Source organism: Tachypleus tridentatus, chromosome 6, assembly GCF_004210375.1.
Source record: "Tachypleus tridentatus isolate NWPU-2018 chromosome 6, ASM421037v1, whole genome shotgun sequence".
Classification (NCBI taxonomy): domain Eukaryota; kingdom Metazoa; phylum Arthropoda; class Merostomata; order Xiphosura; family Limulidae; genus Tachypleus; species Tachypleus tridentatus.
In genome coordinates, this window is record NC_134830.1 from 139,092,120 (window position 1) to 139,115,942 (window position 23,823).

Sequence of the window (23,823 nt, forward strand, 5' to 3'; positions counted from 1 at the left end):
CTGATTAATAACGCTTTGATACGTTGTGTTAGCAATTCGAGTTTCTGGTTTCAAGGATTCAAGTATTTTAAGTGGTAGAAGAAGAACAAAGAGAGAATTAGATTATAAAATACATAAATTGTTTATTTGTATTTAAGCGTAAAATTACACAAAGAGCTGCTTACACTGTTCTTCTAAGGTTCTACCTTTATGTTACCACGGAACATTCGTAAATTTAATTGATTATTACATATTTGTATTTAAGCGTAAAATTACACAAAGAGCTGCTTACACTGTTCTTCTAAGGTTCTACCTTTATGTTACCACGGAACCTTTATTCGTAAATTTACATCCAGTGAAACCCTTTCGTAGGCACACACATACACATATATATATACGAGAAATACATTATATGTATTATATTATTATTACAAATAAGACTAAAATGTAGCACCAGATTAACTTGTTTACCGTATTTTCCCCCATTTTGATTAGCTAAATTTTGAATATAAAAAAAAGAGAAAAATATGAACATAAGAATAAGGTGGCAGCACTTCCACCAATCGAGATGTTTCATGGATTGTTTAGTGACTTCCGGTACATCAATCCTCTTGGCCCCTTTTCGTTATTTGTGAGCTATATGCTTATGATATCTACAATTGAAAGTGTATACCTTATATTACCTCTGGAATATCAGTATTATTGCCAGTAATAACGTTATTCTTAGCCTGAAGAGTTAAAAAAAGTGTCGGTATTACAGTGGCGGCGCCAAAATATTTTCGTTTGGGGGGGGGGGGTAAACTGTGGAGGGGCTTCCCAAAATGCCATCGATATGAAGTATAGATGGTAAATTATAATAATATAAATACAAAAGTACATTTCAGAAAGGTGTGCTATTTTGAACTGCGTTTTCAATGCAGTTTTCATTGGAAACTCATACTCTGATTAATAATTCATTATTACAAATTAGAAATAATCTGTTTATGAAAATATGCATATATGTAAAAGAGGAAGCTGACCTAAATTCCACCCAAGGTAATACATAATAATAAAGAAAATCAAGATTAGCTTACATTGAACATTTAATATACCATTAAGAGTAAAACTACAAATCAAAAGAAATATAACATAAAGACATAGTTTACATAGCAGAAACGAATTATCTCATGTGAAGTTAATGCACTCTGAGGAAAAAAAAGGTCACTATCAGGCTAAATATCTTTCATCGTGTTGTGTTTATAGTCAATATTACTTCAAAACAGTGCGCCTGTTCTGGTGATTGGCAGCAAGTGTTTCTATAACAGTATCAATATCGAGTTGTTTTGCCCTCCTGGAGTTTACTGATATGACAGCAAGGTTGCTGGTACGGTTGTTATCACTGCTGTTGCGCAAGTATGTCTTGAGAAGCTTCAGACATGAGAAACTTCTCTCACAAGCAGCTGAAGTGACAGACAGGGTCACAGTGATGCATACAAGTTTGTGGAGATCCATGAAGGCATCCTTGTATGGCTCCAGCATGGTTGCAAGCTCCAATGGTGTGGATACTTTCTGCCCCTTGTATTTCTTCCTGGCAATTAGCTGGTTCAACTGGTGGACCTCCACTGCGAGGTCATCCTCTGCCACACCATAGTTTGCTGCCATTCTTAAGAGTGCTTGCTTGTCCAGAAATGTGGAGTGTTTGGGGTTCAATGTAGTTGCACCCATCAGAATACTGCAGGCATCAGAGGAGAATCTTCTATTCAGCTCGTTGAGCATCCTGTCTATGATGGCATAGAAGGTGTGTCTCCTGGCATCTGGTGTTGGTTCATCTCTTTGGCCAGTACTAGATGTGATTATGAATTCGTCCAGGTGTTTAGGGGCAGATCGCTGTCCACCTTGATGCACCGTCTCAGTGCATATTCCCACTTTCTCACATATATCCTTAGCAGACTCTTCCAAGTCTTTCCATGCTACTTCAGTTCTCATATCTGAGAGACCAGAGATGACAGATTGTACTAGGTTTCTTCATAAGTTCACATTATTCATACAGGTCAAACTGTGATTGTGATATTGTTCTTATTATTATAAGTGTGACAAGCACCTGTTACAATAATGTAACTACTACATTACATTAAATTAGGCACTTCTAAATAGCCCAACAACAATTTCAAAATTCATTCTAGAATTGTTTAGAAATATTATTTGGTCAGTTAACATATAAGGTTATAATCTAATCATGAGTACAATATTAATTGGATTGTAAGTCACAATTTTAAGTGTATGCCACAATCATCAATACAATTTTGGATGGTTGATATACAATGCAAAATGATCTCACAGAGGACACAACACCAGCTAAATGTTTCATAGTTTTGACCTATACACAATACACTTATACATGCATGTTATGTTTTACTTTTCAATAAAAAATAAATGAAATTAATGAGTAAATACCAGTGAAACCTTTGGTTTACCAAGTAAAATCCCTGATGATCTGTTGTAACTTGAAATCAACGTGCTTGTCTAATCTTCGTCAAAGCTCAAGATAGAATGGCATTACACAGGGAGCGGCAATACAGTGCATGAGTTTCAGTGCATTCAGTTCGTTACTATGGGACGCATGACACATACTTTCGTCTTAATGAAGACGTTGAGTTCTACAGATCTATGTCTCTTAGATGTTAATTGTTAAGCAACAACGACGATTGTGTTTTCCATATTTTATGAATATATGTATACTGGGGGCCGAGGAGGGCTTGACTCATTTGGGGGCTCAGCCTCTAAGCCCACCCTGGCGCCGCCACTGCAGTATTACAGCACCATATGTATGGTGACCTGCTCTTGTTTATTTATTTGTTATTTAATACCAAGTAACTTATACATTTCACTCTGGATCATGTAGAGGGGCTTGGATTACTGTCTAGTATCAAAACGCTTCCTCTAGGCCAGTGGTTCCCAACCTTTTTATGTCCTACACCCCTACAAAATTTTAATATGTTTTCGCACCCCTCACAGTAATTATTTATTTAAGAATAAAGGTGAAGGTGGCCTAAACAAATGTTATCTCGCACCCCCTGGAACGCTATCTTGCACCCCCACGGGGTGTGAGCACCCTTGATTGGGAACCACTGCTCTAGGCTTAGGTTTAGGCCTATGAGCAACGTATACTTTGCCCTAGAAGACGTAAGGTAAATTTTTGAGATTTATTTTCGGGTAAAAATAGTGTCTTTGACGCCGGGAAATTCGGTAATTAAATTCGACCTAGTAATGTATATCTGTTTTAACCTGGGATCACAGTAACTGAAGGTCATGGGTTCGAAACCTCGTCACACCAAACATGCTCTCCCTTTCAGCCGTGGGGGGTTATAATGTGACGTTCAACCCCACTGTTCGTTGGTAAAAAAGTAACCTAAGAGTTGGTGGTGAGTGGTGATGACAATCTGCCTTCCCTCTAGTCTTACACTGCTAAAGTAGGAACGGCTATCGCAAATAGCCCTCGAGTAGCTTTGCGCGAAATTCAAAACCAAACAAACACAATAACTGATAATGATAAAAAATCTGATATCCAAACAAATGATACCTAAGCCTTAACAGAAACACTTGTTGTTTATTACTACCTCGTTTCAATTTACTGCTTACTGTCAAGGTGCTTCCTGAAATTAGGTTTAGTGTGAGATATTTGCAGCTTCAATCTGGTTCAGCACCAAGCCTCGTCCGACATTTTGTTTTCATCGCATTGTACTTGGAAAATCCTGCCAGAGTTAAGTACTTAGTTGTAAAGAGAATTACCACTGTATTTCAACTCGTATCTATCAGCTGTTCAGTTTCTTTCCCACTTATATCTGTCACAGATACAGTGGAGATTCATCTGTGTCAGTTAAAGAACAATCTCGGCTTCGCAGATTTGTTCTCTTGTAGAATCCCTGATACCAGTCGGCGAATCCTAGAAATTCTGTGAATCGACTGTTTTAAGGTTAAGCACAAAGCTACACAATTAGCTGTCTGTGTTCTGTGAGCCACGGGTATCGAAACCTGGTTTCTAACATTGTAAATCTGCAAACATACCGCTGTGCCACTGAGGAGCAGGTTCCATGGAACCCAGGTTGAGAAGCTCTGCACTAAGGGTATCGAACTCCGGTTTCTAGCGCTATGAACGTTCTCAGTTTTACTACTAAGCCCCCAGAGGCCTTAGGTTTGTAAAATACTCAAATTTCTCAACAAGACTTAGGAAATGAGAATTAAAGTAATATATTCACTTGTAATTTAAACGAATATAAAATTAAATTGCTACAGATTTAAAAATTAAGAGAAAACTAGTTTTGGGATATGAAAGAAATAAAAAGACATAATTTAAATATTCTATGTCTGTCAATTATATTTAATCTAAACGAATTGGATCGATAGTAAATTTATACACGGTATGTGTCTTTTTTTTTTATCTGCTACTTTGTTAATATATATTTGATATCGTGGATAAAGTAAATGATTCATTGTACTTCCTGTACAGTGTCCTGTGTTACTGATATCTGACTGACTCGTAGAGACTGATAATTATAACCTTTTTTTAAATTGTTATAGTTATACCTTTCTCTTATCTTTCATTGGCCTCGTGATTAGGGCGTTTGACTGGCAATGTAAAGAGCCTCGGGTTCGAATCCCTGTCACCGAATACGCTCGCTCTTTGAACCTCAAGATCGTTATAACGTTCGTTGGTTAAAAAAAATAGCCCAAGAGTTTACCTTTCTGTACCGACCAGAACAACACGATAATTAGTAGTGATTTGAGTCATGTCGTAATCACCTCTCCTGATTGTAAAAAATGTATTGTATTTTTGTTCGTACTGTTTTATCGATGATCCGAAAAGAAAAGAAGGCGAAATATGGAAAACCCCTGAACTCTTTAAAGGAACATGGGGTAGTGAGTACTTTCACTTTGCACGTGAGACCAAAGGCGGACTGGCCATGTGATTGTCAGTGGTGGTGGGATGATATGAGGTTCATCTCATAATGAAATAGAGATAAAAAACAAAAAACAGTCCACCTCTGTGTTAGACGTAAAATAAAGATGATTCATTTGCATTAATTTGCAGAGAACCCGTAAAGCTTAGCCGTTATTATTTTGGTAATTACTGTATGTTTCATAATTGGTTCTCTTTTGGTATCACAAATGGAGGATGTTCTGTGATCGTTTTCCACGTGTTTCATTTCACGATGAAAGAAATTTGATGTTTTTCCTTGTCATTTTTACATCTTTGGTGTTTTCTGTCTGGCATAACAATCCAGAAGTTTTCATCGACCGTTTAACCTCGGTGATGTAAGCGTCTTGTCAAGTTCAAAGGCTAGTGTAAATTTCGAGAGAACTTTATTGCACATTTAACCTCACTGGCGAAAGAATGTTGAGCTTGTCCGTCGCACGTATTCAGTCAAAGTCCATTATTAACAATGATTAAGACTTACTTCAAAAAGAGAGTTTTGAAATAGACCTTCTAAGCGTTGTTTCTATTAAGACTCACTGATACCATGACAATGTAACAGTTCTACGCTTCACCTTGTTAGTTTGGTTGTAACTAAGCAGAAAGCTACATAAAGGACTTTTTACGATCTGATCACCATGGGTATCGAAACCCGGTTTCTAGCATTGTAAGTCTGTAGACATGATACTGTACCACTAGGGAGAACTCTAACTTATTTCGACATATTAAAGTAAAAACAATTTACGCTCAAACGTAAAAAAGAAAAATAGGCGTCGAATTTACGTTCTGCCCGAGCGGGTTCGGGTTAGACTCAACTCGAAATTAACCCCAATAATTTCGAAACGTATTAATAATATTACCAGTTATAGCACTGCAGGAAATCATTATGAGACTTAGTCTGGTGTTTTAATTCCTCGGCGCAGTATTTATTTATTACAACTTATTATTATTTAAATAGGATAGACGTTTTGTATGTAAAAAAAATATTACAAACAAACTTCAGTTTCGAAACAATGACTTTTGCACATTCTGATCTGAGAGTTAAGCTAAACAAACAACTATTGGGGTATAATTATAGAATGGAAATACCACGTTGTAAAAATAAAACAGTCATTATTTTTTGATATCGTAAACTTGGATGGAGTTGTGGTTAAGGAAAGAATATAGGAACCCACCACAGACCTGGAATGTACAAGCACCGTTTTCATTTCCTGTTCCTATCTTTCTCACCCTCTCCTGTAAAACGTAACAACTCTATATTATTCCGGAAGTACGCAAGAAGACATACATCCGGGCACTCCTTGCAAACATAATCTTCCGGTTCTTTCTTTTTTTTATCAACGTACTTTTCACGACTATCAAATCCTGATTTGTGGATGAAAGTGATTGAAACAATTAAGATAAGAGCTAAGTGGCGGAAAGACACTTAACAGTTTATAGATCTGAACCAAAAACGTTGCGCGAAAGGCCTCGTTGGTACTGGTTATGGCAGATTTAGTGTGGTTGACATATCATTCATAGTTTTCTTTACTTTCACTCATAACTTCTCAGAATTTACTTCAAGGTTTTGGTTCCGTATAGTAACTAAAAATACTTGTCTTTCTCGTGTTTAATGTGTATTGGTCAGCTATTAACAGATCGTGTAAGACGTAATTTACACGATACATGAAGTTGATTCTGCGAACGATTGTTTCTTTGCTTGCTTTTTTAAATTTCGCGCAAAGCTACACGAGGGCTATCTGCGCTAACCGTCCCTAATTTAGCAGTGTAACGCTAAAGGAAAGGCAACTAGTCGTGACCACCCACCGCCAACTCTTGGACTACTCTTTTTTGGTTTGGTTTGTTTTGAATTTCGCACAAAGCTACTTTAGAAATATCTGCACTAGTCGTCCCTAATTTAGCAGTGTAAGACTAAAGGGAAGGCAGCTAGTTATCACCACCCACCGCCAACTCTTGTGCTACTCTTTTACCAACTAATAGTGGGATTGACCGTCACATTATAATGACCCCACGGTTCAAAAGGCAAGCATGTTCGGTGTGACGGGGATTCGAACCCACGGCCCTCAGATTGCGAGTCGAATGCCTTAACTACTTGGCTATGCTCTGCGAACGAAGTGTCGCGACTTATTTGAGGCCTTCAGTATTTTTCACAGGCAACTAAACGATGTTGCAGTTGGTTTTCTTACCCAAAGCTATGCGAGCCCTAATTGTAGACTGATGATTTAGGTGGAAGACAGTTATCAACATCATTCATTGCTAACCCTTGTTAGGCCTTAATGTTATTCGAACCATGATATCAAAGGTGTTTTTTTTGCGACAACGAGTAGCGAACCATAAACTCTCGACATGTATACACATGGATATTTTCTTTCGCATCACTTGTTGTCTTTCAAAGTATGAATTACTTAAGATAGTTAGTTATTTTCATATCTTTGTGGAACATAAATGACAACCACAGAAACGTAAAGCCCACGCAAACACACCAACCATGCCACGCATCTCATAAAGTAATTTGTCAACATAAATAGGAACGAAACATTAACCCAGTAGCATAACTAATTTAATACACCGGTTTACCGATACGTATGTAATGTAGTATTATATATGTATACGCACACATATCGTTCATCAAAATGGCATCCTCGTTGTTATCGATGTTTCCAGACGTAATCCCAGTAATATCTCAGAATGTTGACCAACTTATGGATCATGGGTTAGCGCTAATTCCTCGTAATAAGCTAACAACAGAAAATAATCGTCGTTAGTTAACATATTTGTTCAACGCACAAAAAAGTCATAGGAGATCAGATCGGAGCTCTGGAAAAACGTAAGGGTACGTACCAAGTACGGTGACAATCGGCTCAGCGGCTCACCACTCATAAGCTGCCACACACACACATACACACAGGCTTTTATTGAAAAATTGTTCAGATAAGTATATAAACTAAAATTGTATAATTAAATAAAAACAATTAAAAGCACGTGCTTCCATTAAATATTTCAACCAATGGAATGTAACGCTGGACGAAAAGAATAGCTTCCTTTTTCTCCAGGTTTTTATCGTCCTTATTCCATCTCACTGGAACCTTGGGTTTGTTTTAACAGACTCTACACATCCAGAGGCTACAAGGAATTTGTCTATCAAGACTGTCTAGTCTATCAAAAATATGTTGTTTTTTTTCTTAAAGTACAAATTACAGTCAGCATCGTTCAATTGTTACGTAAACGTTTCGCACGTATTAAACGTACGTGTACGTTACGTTAATTCATGGTTGTCAGCATTTCCTGAAGATGTTCCTTTCTCTGTTCTTCCTTCTTCGAGAGTCATGAGACACGTGGTGCTTATGACGCGATAGTTTCGTCCATTATTCTAAGATGACGTGTTCGCTTTTATCTTAATAGATTTGAAGCGATAAACCTCGCGCAACAAGCATGCTAATTTTCACAAATGGTATAAAAAATAAACATTATAAAAATGCCGATAATTTCTTATATCAATTAGAATAGTCTTTCAAGTTTGTAAAAAAATGCTGCTGAAAAGCTCAAAATATTCAGTTTGTTCCCCTAGCCACTGGTTAAGACATTCGACTCGTAATCCGAGGGTTGCAGGGTCGAATCCCTGTCATACCAAACATGCTCGCCTTTTCAGCCGTGAGTGCGTTATAATGGGACGGTCAATACCCCTATTCTTTGGTAGAAAGGTAGCCCGAGAATTTGTATGATAAATACAGCTTGTCACAGTTTGTTTGAACTTTTGTATGGTAAATACAGCTTGTCACAGTTTGTTTGAACTTTTGTATGATAAATACGGCTTGTCACAGTTTGTTTGAATTTTGTATGATAAATACAGCTTGTCACAGTTTGTAAACACCACCCACAACCAACACTTGGGTTTATCTTAACCAACGAACAGTGGGATTGATTGCGACATTGTAACGCACTCCCCACGAGCATGTTCAGTGATTCGATTCGAGGCTGCGACACATGCATTCTACCTACCAGGCCCGGCATGGCCAAGGGTGTTAAGGCGTGCGACTCGTAATCGGAGGGTCGCGGGTTCGCCATCCGTCGCGCCAAACATGCTCGCCCTAACGTCCCCGGGGAGGGGCGTTATAATGTGACGGTCAATCCCACTATTCGTTGTTAAAAGAGTAGCCCAAGAGTTGGCGGTGGGTGGTGATGATTGGTTGCCTTCAGTCTAGTCTTACACTGCAAAATTAGGGACAGCTAGCGCAGATAGCCCTCGTGTAGCTTCGCACGAAATTCAAATCTAAGCAAACCTAAGTTATAGATATTATCAATTAAATACTTGCGTGCCACAGAACGTGTTGAACTAAGTGCGCACCATTTCTTTAAATGATCGTTCATTCGTTTTGAATTAAGCACACAGCTACGTACACAATAGGCTGCCTGTGCTTTGCTCACCACATGTATCGAAACTCAGTTTTTAGCGTTTGAGTCCGCAGACATAGCGCTATGCCACTGGAATTCTTTAATTGGACAATCTCCTAATCTTCAGAGTCCTTCCGATAGGAACGGCAGTAAATCATTGGATTTACAACGCTAAAATCAGAGGTTCGATTCCTCTCGGTGGACACAGCAGATACCCCGATGTGACTTTGCTCTAAGAAAACACACACACTTCTGAACCTGAAAAGCTAATACTCGCTCCGAGAGGAAACACTCAACGTTGTTAATTGGTTTACTTAACTTTGATACAATTCACAAAATATTTAACTCAAGTGTAATCCATTTTGGGGAAAGTTCAAGGTTCAAAGAATCCACTAAGAAAACAAGCCTTCCATGAACACGAACTTATCTTTTTTTTTTTCGAACTATAGAATATTTTATATATTCTAGAAATATCTCGATGACTTCTATTTGTAAGACAGTTTGAGCACGTTCCTCTGTGAGACAAATATTGTTATAAATATTTTCATTACGTCTTGAAACTACCATAATTTGTTTGTTTTATCATCAACTCAGTAACTTTTGTTACTTTTAGTGACTTTAAAATATTTCTTCAATATTTGCATTTAAGTATAAAATTCATTTCATTGGATTACATGACCAAGGAATTATAAGTGGGTGTAAATGTTTATATTCGACAATCTGAACTGATGAATTACATGAATAAAGAATTATAAATGGGTGTAGAAATTTTCGTGTGACAATATGTACTGATGGATTACATGATTTAAGAATTATAAATGAGTGTAGAAGTATGTCCATCGAGGGAAAGTAACTCCTGAATTTAGCGTTGTAAACCCGTTAACTTACTGCTGTCCGTCCGGGACATCTGTCTGTTTAATGGAGTTTGGCGATATTAACACACACGTTAAATTCCGCTTTATCGTGTGAGTAACATGAGAAAAGTTTCTGTAAACTAGTCTTTTCTCCACTAGGGTCACTCTGAACTAGTCAGTTACTGTCCATTCGACCTTTATTTTATTACTCTAGCTAAATTCAATGTAAAAGACGAGAACTTGTTTTCCCAAAATAAAGTTTCTAACAAGCCACTAACGAAACGATTACTTAATGCTTGGATTCATGTGGCTTTCTCTCAATCTATTAATGTTATTAATATCACATTTATACAAATACATACACATGCATATAAATATAATACAGACGTTAGCCTATATTGCAGTAGATTATGAAATCCTCCTTCCTTTGCACTCGCACGCCCCCCCGTGTGATAATAATGGTTCGTTCCCACGCTAGGATATGGCCAAAGGTACGTTGTTCGGAGCAACAGATTATACCAAGTGGTTGAACGGGCAAGGTGGTTCTTTGGGTTAACATGTTTTGCGTTCATTTTATACAGGCACATCTATCGGACATATTTAGAAGTATCGTATAAGAATTCTCTAATAAGGTGAACTAGAAAGTTTAGCTGAAAAAGAATAAGTAACTTCATTAACTTCGAATAGTGTGTAAAAGTTCCCGATGCGACACCAAGCGAGACTTTATGCAGATATCAAGAACCGGCGAGATGCCAATTGAGCTGGTGACTCCAGCTGTTAATCAGACAAACTGTTCGTGTGACTTCAAACAGAGAGATGCACATGACGAAGACGTAAACGAAACACCAATTAAACCCCAGCGTTATTTTTATCTTCCAATACAGAAAATGGTGCCCGATCTGACAGTCGTGTCTCAGTCGTGTTTTGGACTCATCTTGATAAATGGACACAATGACCACCAACGTAATTTTTCTCTCGGAGTAATTCTCCTGGACAAGCAGGACGTAAAGGTGGAAGAGTTAAGAAGGTTGATTTGCAGTCAAATTCCGTCAACTCCAGTTTCGTTTGTGTTTCTCACGAAAGACGGGTAAGCTTATCTCGTTTATTTAGTTTCTAAAAGTCAAATTGTTGATCTTTTGTTTAGAATGCTTTGAAAATATAAGGACAATGTTAATATCTTTAAAAGGAAAAAAATCCAGTATAATTCACAGCAACTACACTCTGGTATTTACTGGTGTTTTAGTCATACCAACTTTACAGTGTAAAAACATCGGAAAACTTCACATAACTTGCTTTATGGGTTTTCGCTACCACTGGTAGGTTGAGCATAGACAGCTTATTGTGTACAGCTTATTGTGTAGCTGTGTGCTTATCGTTAAACAAACAAACAACAACACTGTATCAGGCAATAAATTATTTTTTAACACCGGCCGAAAAATGTTTCTTATCAATTCCGCTAGGTGGGATGTTGTTTAAAGAAGCTTTATGCGTTTTATTATTTTATAATGACAGAAAATGTTCTGAGAATAACATTATTTTAAAGTGGCACAAAAGGTTGTCCTGAGAATAACATTATTTTATAGTGACGGAAAATGTTGTCCTGAAAATAACATTATTTTATAGTGACGGAAAATGTTGTCCTGAGAATAACATTATTTTACAGTGACAGAAAATGTTGTCCTGAGAATAACATTATTTTAAAGTGGCACAAAAGGTTCTCAGAATAACATTATTTTAAAGTGGTACAAAAGGTTGTCCTGAGAATAACATTATTTTAAAGTGGTACAAAAGGTTGTCCTGAGAATAACATTATTTTATAGTGACGGAAAATGTTGTCCTGAAAATAACATTATTTTAAAGTGGCACAAAAGGTTGTTCTGAGAATAACATTTTTTTTATAGTGCCAGAAAATGTTGTCCTAAGAATAATATTATATATAATTGGTCTGACAGCTCGAAGTTATTTTCATTACCTGATGACCGTATACTGTTTGTTGACCAGTATGACCCTGTTATCAGCTCCTAGATTGCAAGATGGAAAACCCCAAAAGGAGTTAAATGTGTCAGGGCAGTCAAATACAGCGATATGCTTGGTCACCAATATGTATTATAAGCCAAGTACAAGTAATTTCTAAAACACGTTATATACTCGCCTTTACGTCTGGTTACACTTGTGTATAAACAGTGGTCGATAGCGTGTTGTACTTACTATCACAAAGAAATGTTTGGTGGTTCAAGATAACACTGAGACTGTGAATAATAGGCCATATAAAGTATTCCTGGTTGATTATCAGTCAGTGACTTCCTTGGAATCAAACTGTACAGAACTGTTATGAACTAAGGCTAGTTCACTGTCCACTACAACCCGATGAAGGACTAAAAGTGTGTCTCAAGGCGGTTGGTGTGGGTATTAAAACTTTTATTAAAATAAAGTACAGAACAACGCACGACCTTCTTTGGTCATCTTGAGGTTAACAAGGTTTCCAACTAAGAAGGTCGAAACGTTGTTTTGCTTTATTTTTATTAACGTGTTAATACCCATACCAGCCGTCTTGAGAATACATTTTTACTTCAAGTGGGTTTCTCGTCATCAACAATGAAGGACTGTAACTACTCGGGGAGTGACCTTTGACCTTGGATATCCAGCTGCCAAATTCTAGAAGAATTACGTTTATCATTTCTTTGATAATAAGCACAAAGCTACAGAAAGTTTTTAGAATTCACCGCTGTACCAGTTAGGAGCAAAAAAAGTCATATTACTAACAATTTAAGTCTTAAGAAAGTATATACGTGTAAATGTTACGTTTGCTATTTATCGCGGGAGGGGAGCGTACATTTTAAACGATGCAATATAAGAGAAGTGTTTCTAATACTGGGGTAAGCGCCTTAACAACAAGCACTAGGACGGGAATAATTCGATTACACTGTTCAGTACCTAACAAGTTCTAATCAAATATTACGTTCACAATTAATTTGTGGACGATGTGTCCACAACAACTGACAAATACTTTCAACTTTTGACCTGTGTTGGTATATCTTCCATTATTTTTTATCGTAGACAACCACACACCCTAGTGGCACAGCGGCATGTTTGCGGGTTTACACTGCTAGAAAACTGGTTTCGATACTCGTGGTGGGCAAAGCACAGATAGCCCAATGTGTTGCTTTGTGCTTAACTACAAACGAAAGAAAGGTCTTGCGGTCTCACTGTTTACATTGAAATTATACTGTTATTATTATTTCTTAAACCAAGTTTATCATATATTAAAATTACTCGATGTCGATTTGCTATTTATAGATGCATCCGCTAGCGGTAAATTTACAGACTTACAACATTACAATCCGTGGCGTGATTTCTCTTGATGGACAGACGGACAGATAATCTGTTATATAACTTTGGTCTAAACAAAAGTTTTAAATACATGTAACAAAAAAGACATCTATTTACATACCATGATCAGTTCGAATAATTGCCCTCCCCAAAGAGTAAAAACATTATTTTTCATTTTATGTCAAGTAAAATCTTACTTTTGTACCATGACATTTTCACACATGTAACTTTGACTGGGCCGATACCCAGTAGTTTTATAAAAATATTTTAGAGCTGTTAATTAAAAAAAAATTAACGCATATTCATGGGGAAGTATTAGAAAAGAATAAAGCTGATGGAATTTCCCAAAAACTGGGGCACTAGTCTTGCATTTACTTTCTCAGTTACATGAAGAAGAAGAAAAAAGGCTTAGCGATTTAAAACTGTGTCAGCTGTTCAATGGATTTTTGCCTTCCGTGACACGTTGTTTTACACATGACAACATAGACAACACAACACATTTACAGTCAGTTTGTATATATTTAGATCTGGGGAAATCCACGATACGACCCGTGGTTGTTCTTCCTGCAACCTCGTGGCTCGTGTGGCGTACTTTATTGAGTTCGATAATTCAGCGTCTGAAGTTGTTAGTCACGTTTGGCCAGTTTACACCACTGCCACCCTAGCTTAATGGTATAATTAACAAGAAACCAGGCGATATACAATATTCGTGTTCCCGGTTGTTTATCTGTAGACTTTCTTTGAATTAAACTGGTATAACTATATCTATCTACATTTTAGGGCTGTCTGCCTATAGAGTTTAAACTGGTTTTCTGTCTAGTGTTATAATGGAAACGATTAGTCTCTATACACACTTTAAAGTTGTAGTTAGCGTGCCTACTGTAGACCAGTAGTCTCGTATTTGGGTCCAATTACCGTATGTTGAGGTTGTTAGAACGTTGTAAGGTGGCTATTGAATGTTATTATTCGATGTGTTCAGAGTAGATCAAGTATTGGCGGCGAGTGCTGCTACTTACATTCCTTCCCTCTAGTCTGTCGAGTTAAAATTGGTAACGACTAGGTAGGTAATCTAAAATAAACAAACGTCAAAGTGGACTAAAGCAGTTGGTTTAAATATAATATTTATCCAATAAACATCGCTTATTGTTGTTCGTAAAAAAACCAGTTTCACTGTAGAAATTACCACTCAAGGATGAGACTGATGAACGAAAGGAAACTGCTGTGTCTATTTTCTGTACTTGCTTATCTGTACAATCAACTTTGACATATTTCATCTTGTTATCATGAGGTGCCGGAGACGAATTAATGTTTTTTGTTTTTTCATCTGTGTTTATTTTGAATATTTTCGACCATCTGACTGGGAGCTCACGTTTTACGTTCTTCCCACACATTAAATAAGAGTAGAAATAAATAACTTATTCGACATATAGATAGGCGTGTATTAAATATCTTATTCGTTTCATAATTTAGTGTTCATAACTTTATTTTATCTATAAGTTGGGCATTTCCATCGTCTCACCGGCACGGGAATTTTCTTCCCCTGTACCCCCCTCCCCTCCAAATTACTCATTATTCAAGTTCAAATAAGCCCAGATCCGGATTTGAGAACAAGACAGTTGTTGGAAAGCGTTATTACAATCTGTCAGTTCTAAAGTCATTTTTTAGCCGAATGTGTCTTAGTGGTTGCGGTGCTCGAACTGTGAATCTGAGTGTTCATGGTTCGAGACCTGTTGTTGTGAAAACGCTTGTTTGTTTTGAATTTCGCGTAAAGCTACACGAGAGCTCTCTGCGATAGCCGTCACTAATTTAGTAATGAAAGGCAAGAGGAAAGGCAGCTAGTCATCACCACCAACCGCCAACTCTTTGGCTACTCTTTTACCAAAGAATAGTGAGATTGACTGTCACATTATGATGCCTCAAGGCTGAAAGGCCTGGCATGGCCAAGCGCGTAAGACGTGCGACTCGTAATCCGAGGGTCGCGGGTTCGCGCCCGCGTCGCGCTAAACATGCTCGCCCTCCCGGCCGTGGGGTTGTATAATGTGACGGTCAATCCCACTATTCGTTGGTAAAAGAGTAGCCCAAGAGTTGGCGGTGGGTGGTGATGACTAGCTGCCTTCCCTACAGTCTTACACTGCTAAATTAGGGACGGCTAGCACAGATAGCCCTCGTGTAGCTTTGTGCGAAATTCAAAAACAAACAAACAAACAAACAAGGCTGAAAGGGCGAACATGTTTGGTGCGATAAGGATTCGAACCCGCGACCCTCAGGTTGCAAGTCGAGCACAACTACGTGACCATGCCAGGCCTGCAAAAACGCGCTTCTTACTTGAGGGGGAAGTTATACGAGTGAGAGTGAAACCACCTTTCGGCCAGACAAAAAACAGTTCATAACTAGGGACAGTTTTTTAACTTTTCACAAAACTTCTGAACTAACTGTAATTTTATAAGATGTAATTTATCATAACATACTGTGGAAATCAGAAGTTTATGAGGAAACAATAAATAATGAAAGCAATAGGGTGTTGAGAACAGAGTGATAAGAGAAGCAGTAGGAGACAACTTTTCGAATGGCTTTCTTAACCCGCTTTAAGATCCGAAATGTCTTCTCCTACTTTTCTCGCTACCATTCTATTTTGTGGTCCTGGTATTACAAGGGGCTGTTTACTAATTACTTTCTCAACGTGAAGACATAGCCCTTCATCACGAACCAATCAAATTCACGTATTCAATAAAGAAAGATAAAACTTCATACGTCGATATCTCAAATAATACAGTAGAGTTTATATTTTTAAAAAATCTCTTCTTCCATTGTAAACGATTATTTAGTACTTTCTAAATAAATTTATAAGCTAAAACTACGACATTTCTAAATCCCCTAAGTAAATATTTATAAAGTTTTGTTAGGCTTAGTTGAAGAGACCGCTGCACTGGTCACGAGTTAGTATTTCGAATGACAAATGAAACGATGGTGATCACGAATTTCTTTGTCCCGTTTTTCCTGTTTTTTAAGGTTAATGTCACGAGATTTAACTTGGTAAAAACTGTCACCTTTCTGTCACTGGTTACAAGTTGTAGTGGGGTAAATTCTTTCACTAGTTACAAGTTTTAGTGGGATAAGAAATGTAAGTATTCTGTTAATAGCTATAACAAGGTATGTTTTCTTTTGCTTGTTGGAAGAAAGTGTATTTTTGAACATGTACTTATTATAGTATATAACACATTGTACAAGTGTCTGTTGTACGTTTGTCTGTTGTACGTTATCAGCAACGAACATTTTGTTGATTGTAACATCTCAGATTTTATAATTCGAACATTTGATCACAATTTGACTTTCAATTTGAAATATTTCAACCTGTTATCACAGCAAACAATTACGTCATAATTTGAACAATCTAACCACCTACCGGCAGGTTTCTGAACGATATTTAATCTAAGATTATAAATCATTCTTACAAATAGCATGTTTATTTATATACAAAAAACTTAAGTTTTGATCCTCGTATATCACTAGGTGTGAAATACTGAAAGCTTTAAATTTCGCTCGCACGAAAATTACTTTATTGAAATTATATAAACAATGTGCTACGAAATGGGTTGTCTGTATTGTGCCCCCCGCAAGTATCGAAACCTGGTTTTTAGCGTTATAACCCAAAGACTTAAAGTTGGTATTCCAGGATATAGGAAAATAAGATTACTGGATTTTTTCATCTAATTGTTTGAAGTAAATAAATAAGTAAAAATAACATACCAAGTATAATCCATTACAACTGTTCGTTTTTGTTTTCAAAACATATTGTACGAAACATCTGTTTATTGTTCATTAATCTCCTGACTTGAAGTTAGATAACTTATATACGCTCGACGAAAGGGTATTTCCGTTCATGATAACGTAGAAATCAGGCAAGATCAAATAATAGCTGAACCACACACACAAAAAAAAAACAAACGTTTGCCAAATGAACACAGCACAGATATCTCATTGCACATGACAAAGAAATTGATCCAATATTTAGTGTTTCGTATTTTATTTTGTGTATATTTTAATTGGTTTCGAATCATGAATGTGAGATGTTGTTCACTTCGACGAATTAGAATGAAATATATTATCGAAGTTTAAATATATCTCAGAACGGCTGGTATGGATATTAACACTTTTATTGATAAGAAGAGAACAACGTTTCTACCTTCCTAGGTCATTTTCAGCTAAAGAAAGATGGGAAACATTTCGGGAAAAATGTTGTTTCGTAATAAAAACTTTAAAATATTCACGCTTATCAATAACTTTGTTCTTCGTATCTCAACATGTACATAATCAGATGATAACATGTTTACAAGAAAAAACACAGAGGAAACCAAGCCAAGCTTAAAGCAAAGGTTTCTGTAAACATATATTATGTAAAATTCAAACTATATAACTATATTACATGAAAATAAAGTAGTTGACCCCCACATACATATATTACACTTACATGAATTACCATAATCATTAAATTCCCTCACCCGCCGCCATTGCGTATTCTTGTACATTGCATTCAGTTAAATTTCACCTTTTTACATGTTAATTGAATTCTATCTTGTAATTCAATATGTTAAAAGAAAATATTTGATGAAATGTATTTTTGATCTTTACGAACTACTTTAACCACCCCTCAATTATATTTCGCATGGTGAACTTTGTACAAGAAAGTTGACTCAGTCGCCCTTGTCTACTGGTCAGGTGTGACCTTTCCTCCTTGAAATGACATCGAAAAGATTTATGATAAACTTTCGCTACAGAAATTACTTTCCGCTAAGTCCGAGTTAATCAGCTACAAAATATACGTCACAAAGTAGAATTAATATAATGTGTAGAATGGGACGTCATTTATAATTTTCATCAGCACTTTCCTACAAAGGTCAGGTGAGTTAAGGCGTTTCACTCGTAATCTGAGGATCGCGGGTTCGAATCCCCGTCGCACCAAACATACTCGCCCTTTCAGCCACTACTTTCGTTAGTAAAAGAGTAGCCCAAGAGTTGGTGGTGAGTGGTGATGACTAGCTGCCTTCCCTCTAGTTTCACGTTGCTAAATTAGGGACGGCTAGCGCAGATAGTCCTTGTGTAGCTTTGCACGAAAATTAAAAAAAAAACAAGAAAACTTTCCTACGAACGTCAGTAATATAAACATTTTCACAACATTCGTCATTTTGTATCCTTCGTCACAGGACCGTTATTTCAGTTCTTTTCGTCTGCTCGTTTTCACCGGCTAATATGAATATGAATTAAGACATATATCATAAGAAATAGGACTGTGAATGCCACAAAAGACATTATCAAGTGATATGTTTATTTGTTGTTGATTTTTTTGTTTGTTTGTTTCGTTTCTGTGTTATGGAAAAGCGGGAAGTCGGTGACAGATGTCGGATATGAAATACATTAACCACACACACACTTTAGTTATAACTTTACATTCCAATAAAAATATCCTGATTGTATAAGTCATCCCCTGTTCTGGTCGAATTAAGTAAATTCATTTTTCTTAGTTTAACCTAAATATTCTTCAGTCTAATTAACTAAGGACACTTTTCCAAGTTAACCTGGCCATTTTTACAGTCGAAATAACCGGACGTTTCATTAGAATAGTCCAAGAGTTTGGGATGAGCACTGTTGAATAGTTTCCTTCCATATAATATATCAAATTAAATTACGTATGGCTAGCGTTATGAAATATATTTTGTTTGAAATGTTGATGCTAAAATAATGATCCGTGTTCATTACAAGGATTTTATCAGTTTGTAAAATGACACATATAGCCATTGCGACATGAATAGTTGGACCCCAAAAACCAGAATTGTAAAAAAAAACAAACACCTCTCTGTAACCTGTTTCATGTAAAGGTTCAATTCTACTATTAACCTTCAGTTTTGTTTGGCTTTCCTTCGTACATTCAAATACTGCTTCCTATACACGTGGAGTACCTATTGTGTAACCAACTAAATAAGGATTCTTCATGGCTGAATAGAGCTTTGTCACTTTGGGGGTGTTTTCCTTCCAGAAAAGTAAGGATCAGAAAGAACAGTTTTATGGCCATATTGGTGAATGTTTTGTCAAACGTTTTGAGGTTTTTAACTTGCCCGTGGCCCTCTATCTGTTTGTTTGTGTTTGTAAACAAGAGTCATTTAATGTTTTTTTTGTTTCGTTTTATTTATTTGAGCAAAATTTCGCGCGAAGCTACACGAGGGCTATCTGTGCTAGCTGTCCCTAATTTAGTTGTCTAAGACTAGAGAGAAGGCAGTTAGTCATTACCACCATCGCTGGGCTACTCCTTTACCAACAAATATTGGGATTGACTGAACATTATAACGCCACCACGGCTGAAAGGGCGAGCACATTTGGTGTGACGGGGATTCGATCTCGCGACCTTCAGATTGCGAGTCGAGCACCCCAACCACCTGGCCATGCAGGGCCTGTCAGTTAATGGGCTGAATGAAACTAGTAAAATAAAAGTTTGGTTCTGTTTAAAAGTATCATCCAACAGTTTCCGGTCTCAGGTTGTGGGTGAAAGAAATCGTAATTTTATTTACTAAGAAAACATCATCTACATTGAATGTTAAATATGTTATACTTACGTGTCGATATTATATATTCGTAACGTAATGTAAAATAGGTTTTGTTTTCTCTGTCTATAATAATTTTTTTTATCAGTAAGATTTACGAAAACTGGTTTGGTTGTACTTAATTCAATAACAAGTATCCATTCCTTATCTGCGTGCCCCGCTAATACAGCGGTAAGTCTACGGATTTACAACGTTAAAATCAGAGGTTCGATTCTCTTTAGCGGTCGGATTACAAACCAAACATGCTCGCCTTTTCAGCCGTGGGGGCGTTATAATGTGACTGTCAATCCCACTATTCGTTTGTAAAAGAGTAGCCCAAGAGTTGGCGGTGGATGGTGATGACTAGCTGCCTTCCCTCTAGTCTTACACTGCCAAATTAGGGACGGTTAGCGCAGATAGCCCTCGTGTAGCTTTGCACGAAATTCAAAACAAAACAAACCCTTCAGTGGACTCAGCAGATAGCCCGATGTGTCTTTAATAAAAGAAAACAATGAAGTATACAGACTTTATATTTCTATACTCTAGTTGTAAAGTGATACATTTATTATAATTTCTTTGAAAATCATTATTGCTATTAGTAGGACTTTTCTTTGTTCCCTATAATAAATACTTTATATCATTTAGCTTTCGTTAAAATTTATAACAGTTCACAAAAAGGATGGTTCTCGAGTTTCGAGGACTATTTTGCGGCCCCAGGGTGTGGCGATATAACTATTGCATGTCACTTGTCAGCTAGTGAAACGACTCAGGAGGTACGTACACAGGGGAGAATATACATCCGCTGACATTGGACCGTAACGTCGACCCTAGTTACAATTTAGTAGGTGTGTTGAAATGTTCAAATATATAACCCAAAGTGGTAAACTGAACACTCTTTGTTCACTTGTTGGACAACAAACCAACATGCCCAGACTCAAACATTCATGTTCCTGTTTTCCAGAACTAAACTGAACCCTCTTTGTTCACTTGTTGGACAACAAACCAACATGCCCAGACTCAAACACTCGTGTTCCTGTTTTCCAGAACTAAACTGAACCATCTTTGTTCACTTTTTGGACATCAAACCAACGAACACAGACTCAAACACCTTTCATTCTGTTTTTCCAGAGCCCAAAATGTGTAGACGTGGTTTAGTGAAAGAGACGTTTGTGCCAAACAGCCTTTCAAAATAAATTGAATTAAAACACGTGTTTAGAACAACTTTCACATCTCGAAACTTTGTGGTGTAGTTATACCAGTTCAAACGTACCGATTCTGCTTCATATAAACACAGGTTACTGGACAGATGAACTGACTACACCAGTTTGTATTAAATGAAAATTTTTCTTGATGCTTTTACGATATCTTTATAATTAGTTCACCACAAACACACACATGCATATATATATATACATATACCTTATTAAATATAATAGCAGATCAATAAATATGTATCACTAAGTTGAAGAACGTATATACATAGAATGAACCAAGCGTGGCTTAGTGGTTAGTATACTCAGACTGTGTATCCGAGGATTTCAGGGTGGCGGTCTGTTATCCCCAAAAGTGCGCTCCGCACATAATGCTACGCTACAATGACCTGAATAATAGTGACGCGAAATGTTGTCGAACCTAGATCACCTAGAAAATCGTTCGTATAGCTTTATTTTGTATGATCTCTACTTGTCTCTCAGCATATAAACATTATTTCTAATCGTAACTTAATATCACATAACAGTGACTAATCTAAAGTGGCTGGTCACTTGATTTTTATTTATTTATTTGCTTTACAGAATTATTTCGCTGATCACAGTGCACGAGATTAAGACATTGATATCTTCAATTTCAGTAATTATGTAAAGTAATTCCTCGTGCAACGAAAGCTAAGAATAAAAGAAACAAAACAAGGGCGAAAGCCAAGGTTAAATGAAGCATGTTATGTACAGAGATAGTGTCACACTAACGCCCCCTCAGTTAGATCATTCAAGCTATCGTTATACTATACTCAAGGCTAAAATTGTGCATTAGCAAAAAAACAAAATACTGGTTATGGAAAATAAAACGAAACAAAATTATTATTATTATATATGTATATATATATAAACCACCACTGTCGTTTATTACGATGTTACACACCTATTCAGCAGACGAACGTTTCGGGCCTAAAGTTGGGATACTGTTCATACTTGATCTAGAGTTAAACAAAACGTTTTGTTGCAGAATTTTACAAGCCTTAAATAAACGCTGCAACAACATACAGGTTTGGTGCCCTTCATGTCGTTCCTAAAGTACCAGTATATTGTTTGTTTTGGTTTTGTTTTATTTTGTGCAAAGCTACTCGAGGGCTACCTATTCCAGCCGTCCTTAATTTAGCTGTGTAAGACTAGAGGGAAGGCAGCTAGTCATCAACAACCACCGCCAACTCTTGGACTACTCTTTTACCAACGAATAGTGGGATTGACCGTTCCATTATAATGACCCCACGGCTGAAAGGGCGAGCATGTTTGTTGTGATGGGGATTCGAACCCGCGACCCTCAAATTACGAGTCAAACGCCTTAACCCACCTGGCCATGTCGGCCCGCTACCAGTAATAAAGCAAGCTTGTAGAGAATGGAAAGACTAAGAAAGGTTGTTAACGAACAAGTTTATCTCTTGTTTCTTTCCTGTCGAATGATGTGTCTTCTTCAAATAAACTGTTCTGTTGAAAGATAATACAAAACACATCTAATGTTTCTTTATAACTAAGCACAATGGGCTATCTGTGCTCTGCCCACGACGGGTATCGAAATCCTGTTTTTAGCGGTGTGAGTCGACATTTACTGTTATTTATGTCTATATATCCTTCTGTTTCGATGGTCTTCCCATATGGGTTTCTTTCAACATATCCTTCGTTCTGATGGTCTTCCCATATGGGTTTCTTTCAACATCCGTTTTGATGGTCTTCCCATATAGGTTTCTTTCAACACATTCTTCTGTTTACATGGTCTTCCCCTATAGGTTTTTTTCAACATCCGTTTTGATGGTCTTCCCATATGGGTTTCTTTCAACACATCCTTCGTTCTGATGGTCATACATAATCATAGAGCTAACATTTGTTCAGTGGGTAACAGGCTATACTGATGATGCTCCAAAGAGGTCAAATTTCACTATTTGAAGTTCATTTTCTTCCAGAGACGAACACTGTTTACTGTGGTGTAACTGTAATAAACTACAGTAAATTATGGGTGTGGTGGATGGTTTAAGACTATAATAAGATGAAAGAGACGAAACTGAGGTTCGTAACCTGACAGTAGTTATAAACGAATTAAAGTTTTAATGTTGTTGTTTTTTCAAAACAGTACACATTAACTATTTACTACTGCAGCTAATTGAGGGGTATTTAAACAGTATTGGCACTTGTGAACTCTTTAGAATCCAGTAGAGGGGGATATTTTCCCAAAGCTTGTTCATTATGTAGGCAGGGTTATATTTTCTTCTCGAATTTATCCTTTATTTAAAAAGTGGACACCTGCCCAAACTTGTTCACTGTATATTGAACGAGATATTATCCCTTCTGAACTTACCTATTCTACAGACAACGAGATATTCCCTCTGAGCTTTTGTGTTGTAGAGACAGTGGATATCCCCCCGAACGTGTCCATTGTTTAGATACAAGTCGTCGTAACTGTGATTTTCGTAGGTTATAAACTACCCCCTCTTTTTCTTCGAACAGCCCCAGTCATAACTTAAAGTGATTATGTTAGC

General features: G+C 37.0%; 1 protein-coding gene across 1 annotated transcript in view; it reads left to right on the plus strand.

The window, feature by feature from the left end:
- Positions 1-10,686: 10,686 nt before the first annotated feature.
- The window catches only part of LOC143253817 (uncharacterized), a 50,754-nt gene continuing 37,617 nt past the window's right edge, over positions 10,687-23,823 (plus strand). The window contains exon 1 of the mRNA XM_076508224.1: positions 10,687-11,263. Within this exon, the coding sequence (XP_076364339.1) occupies positions 10,902-11,263 (362 nt within the window). The 5' untranslated portion in view covers positions 10,687-10,901. The remainder of the gene's footprint in view (positions 11,264-23,823) is intronic.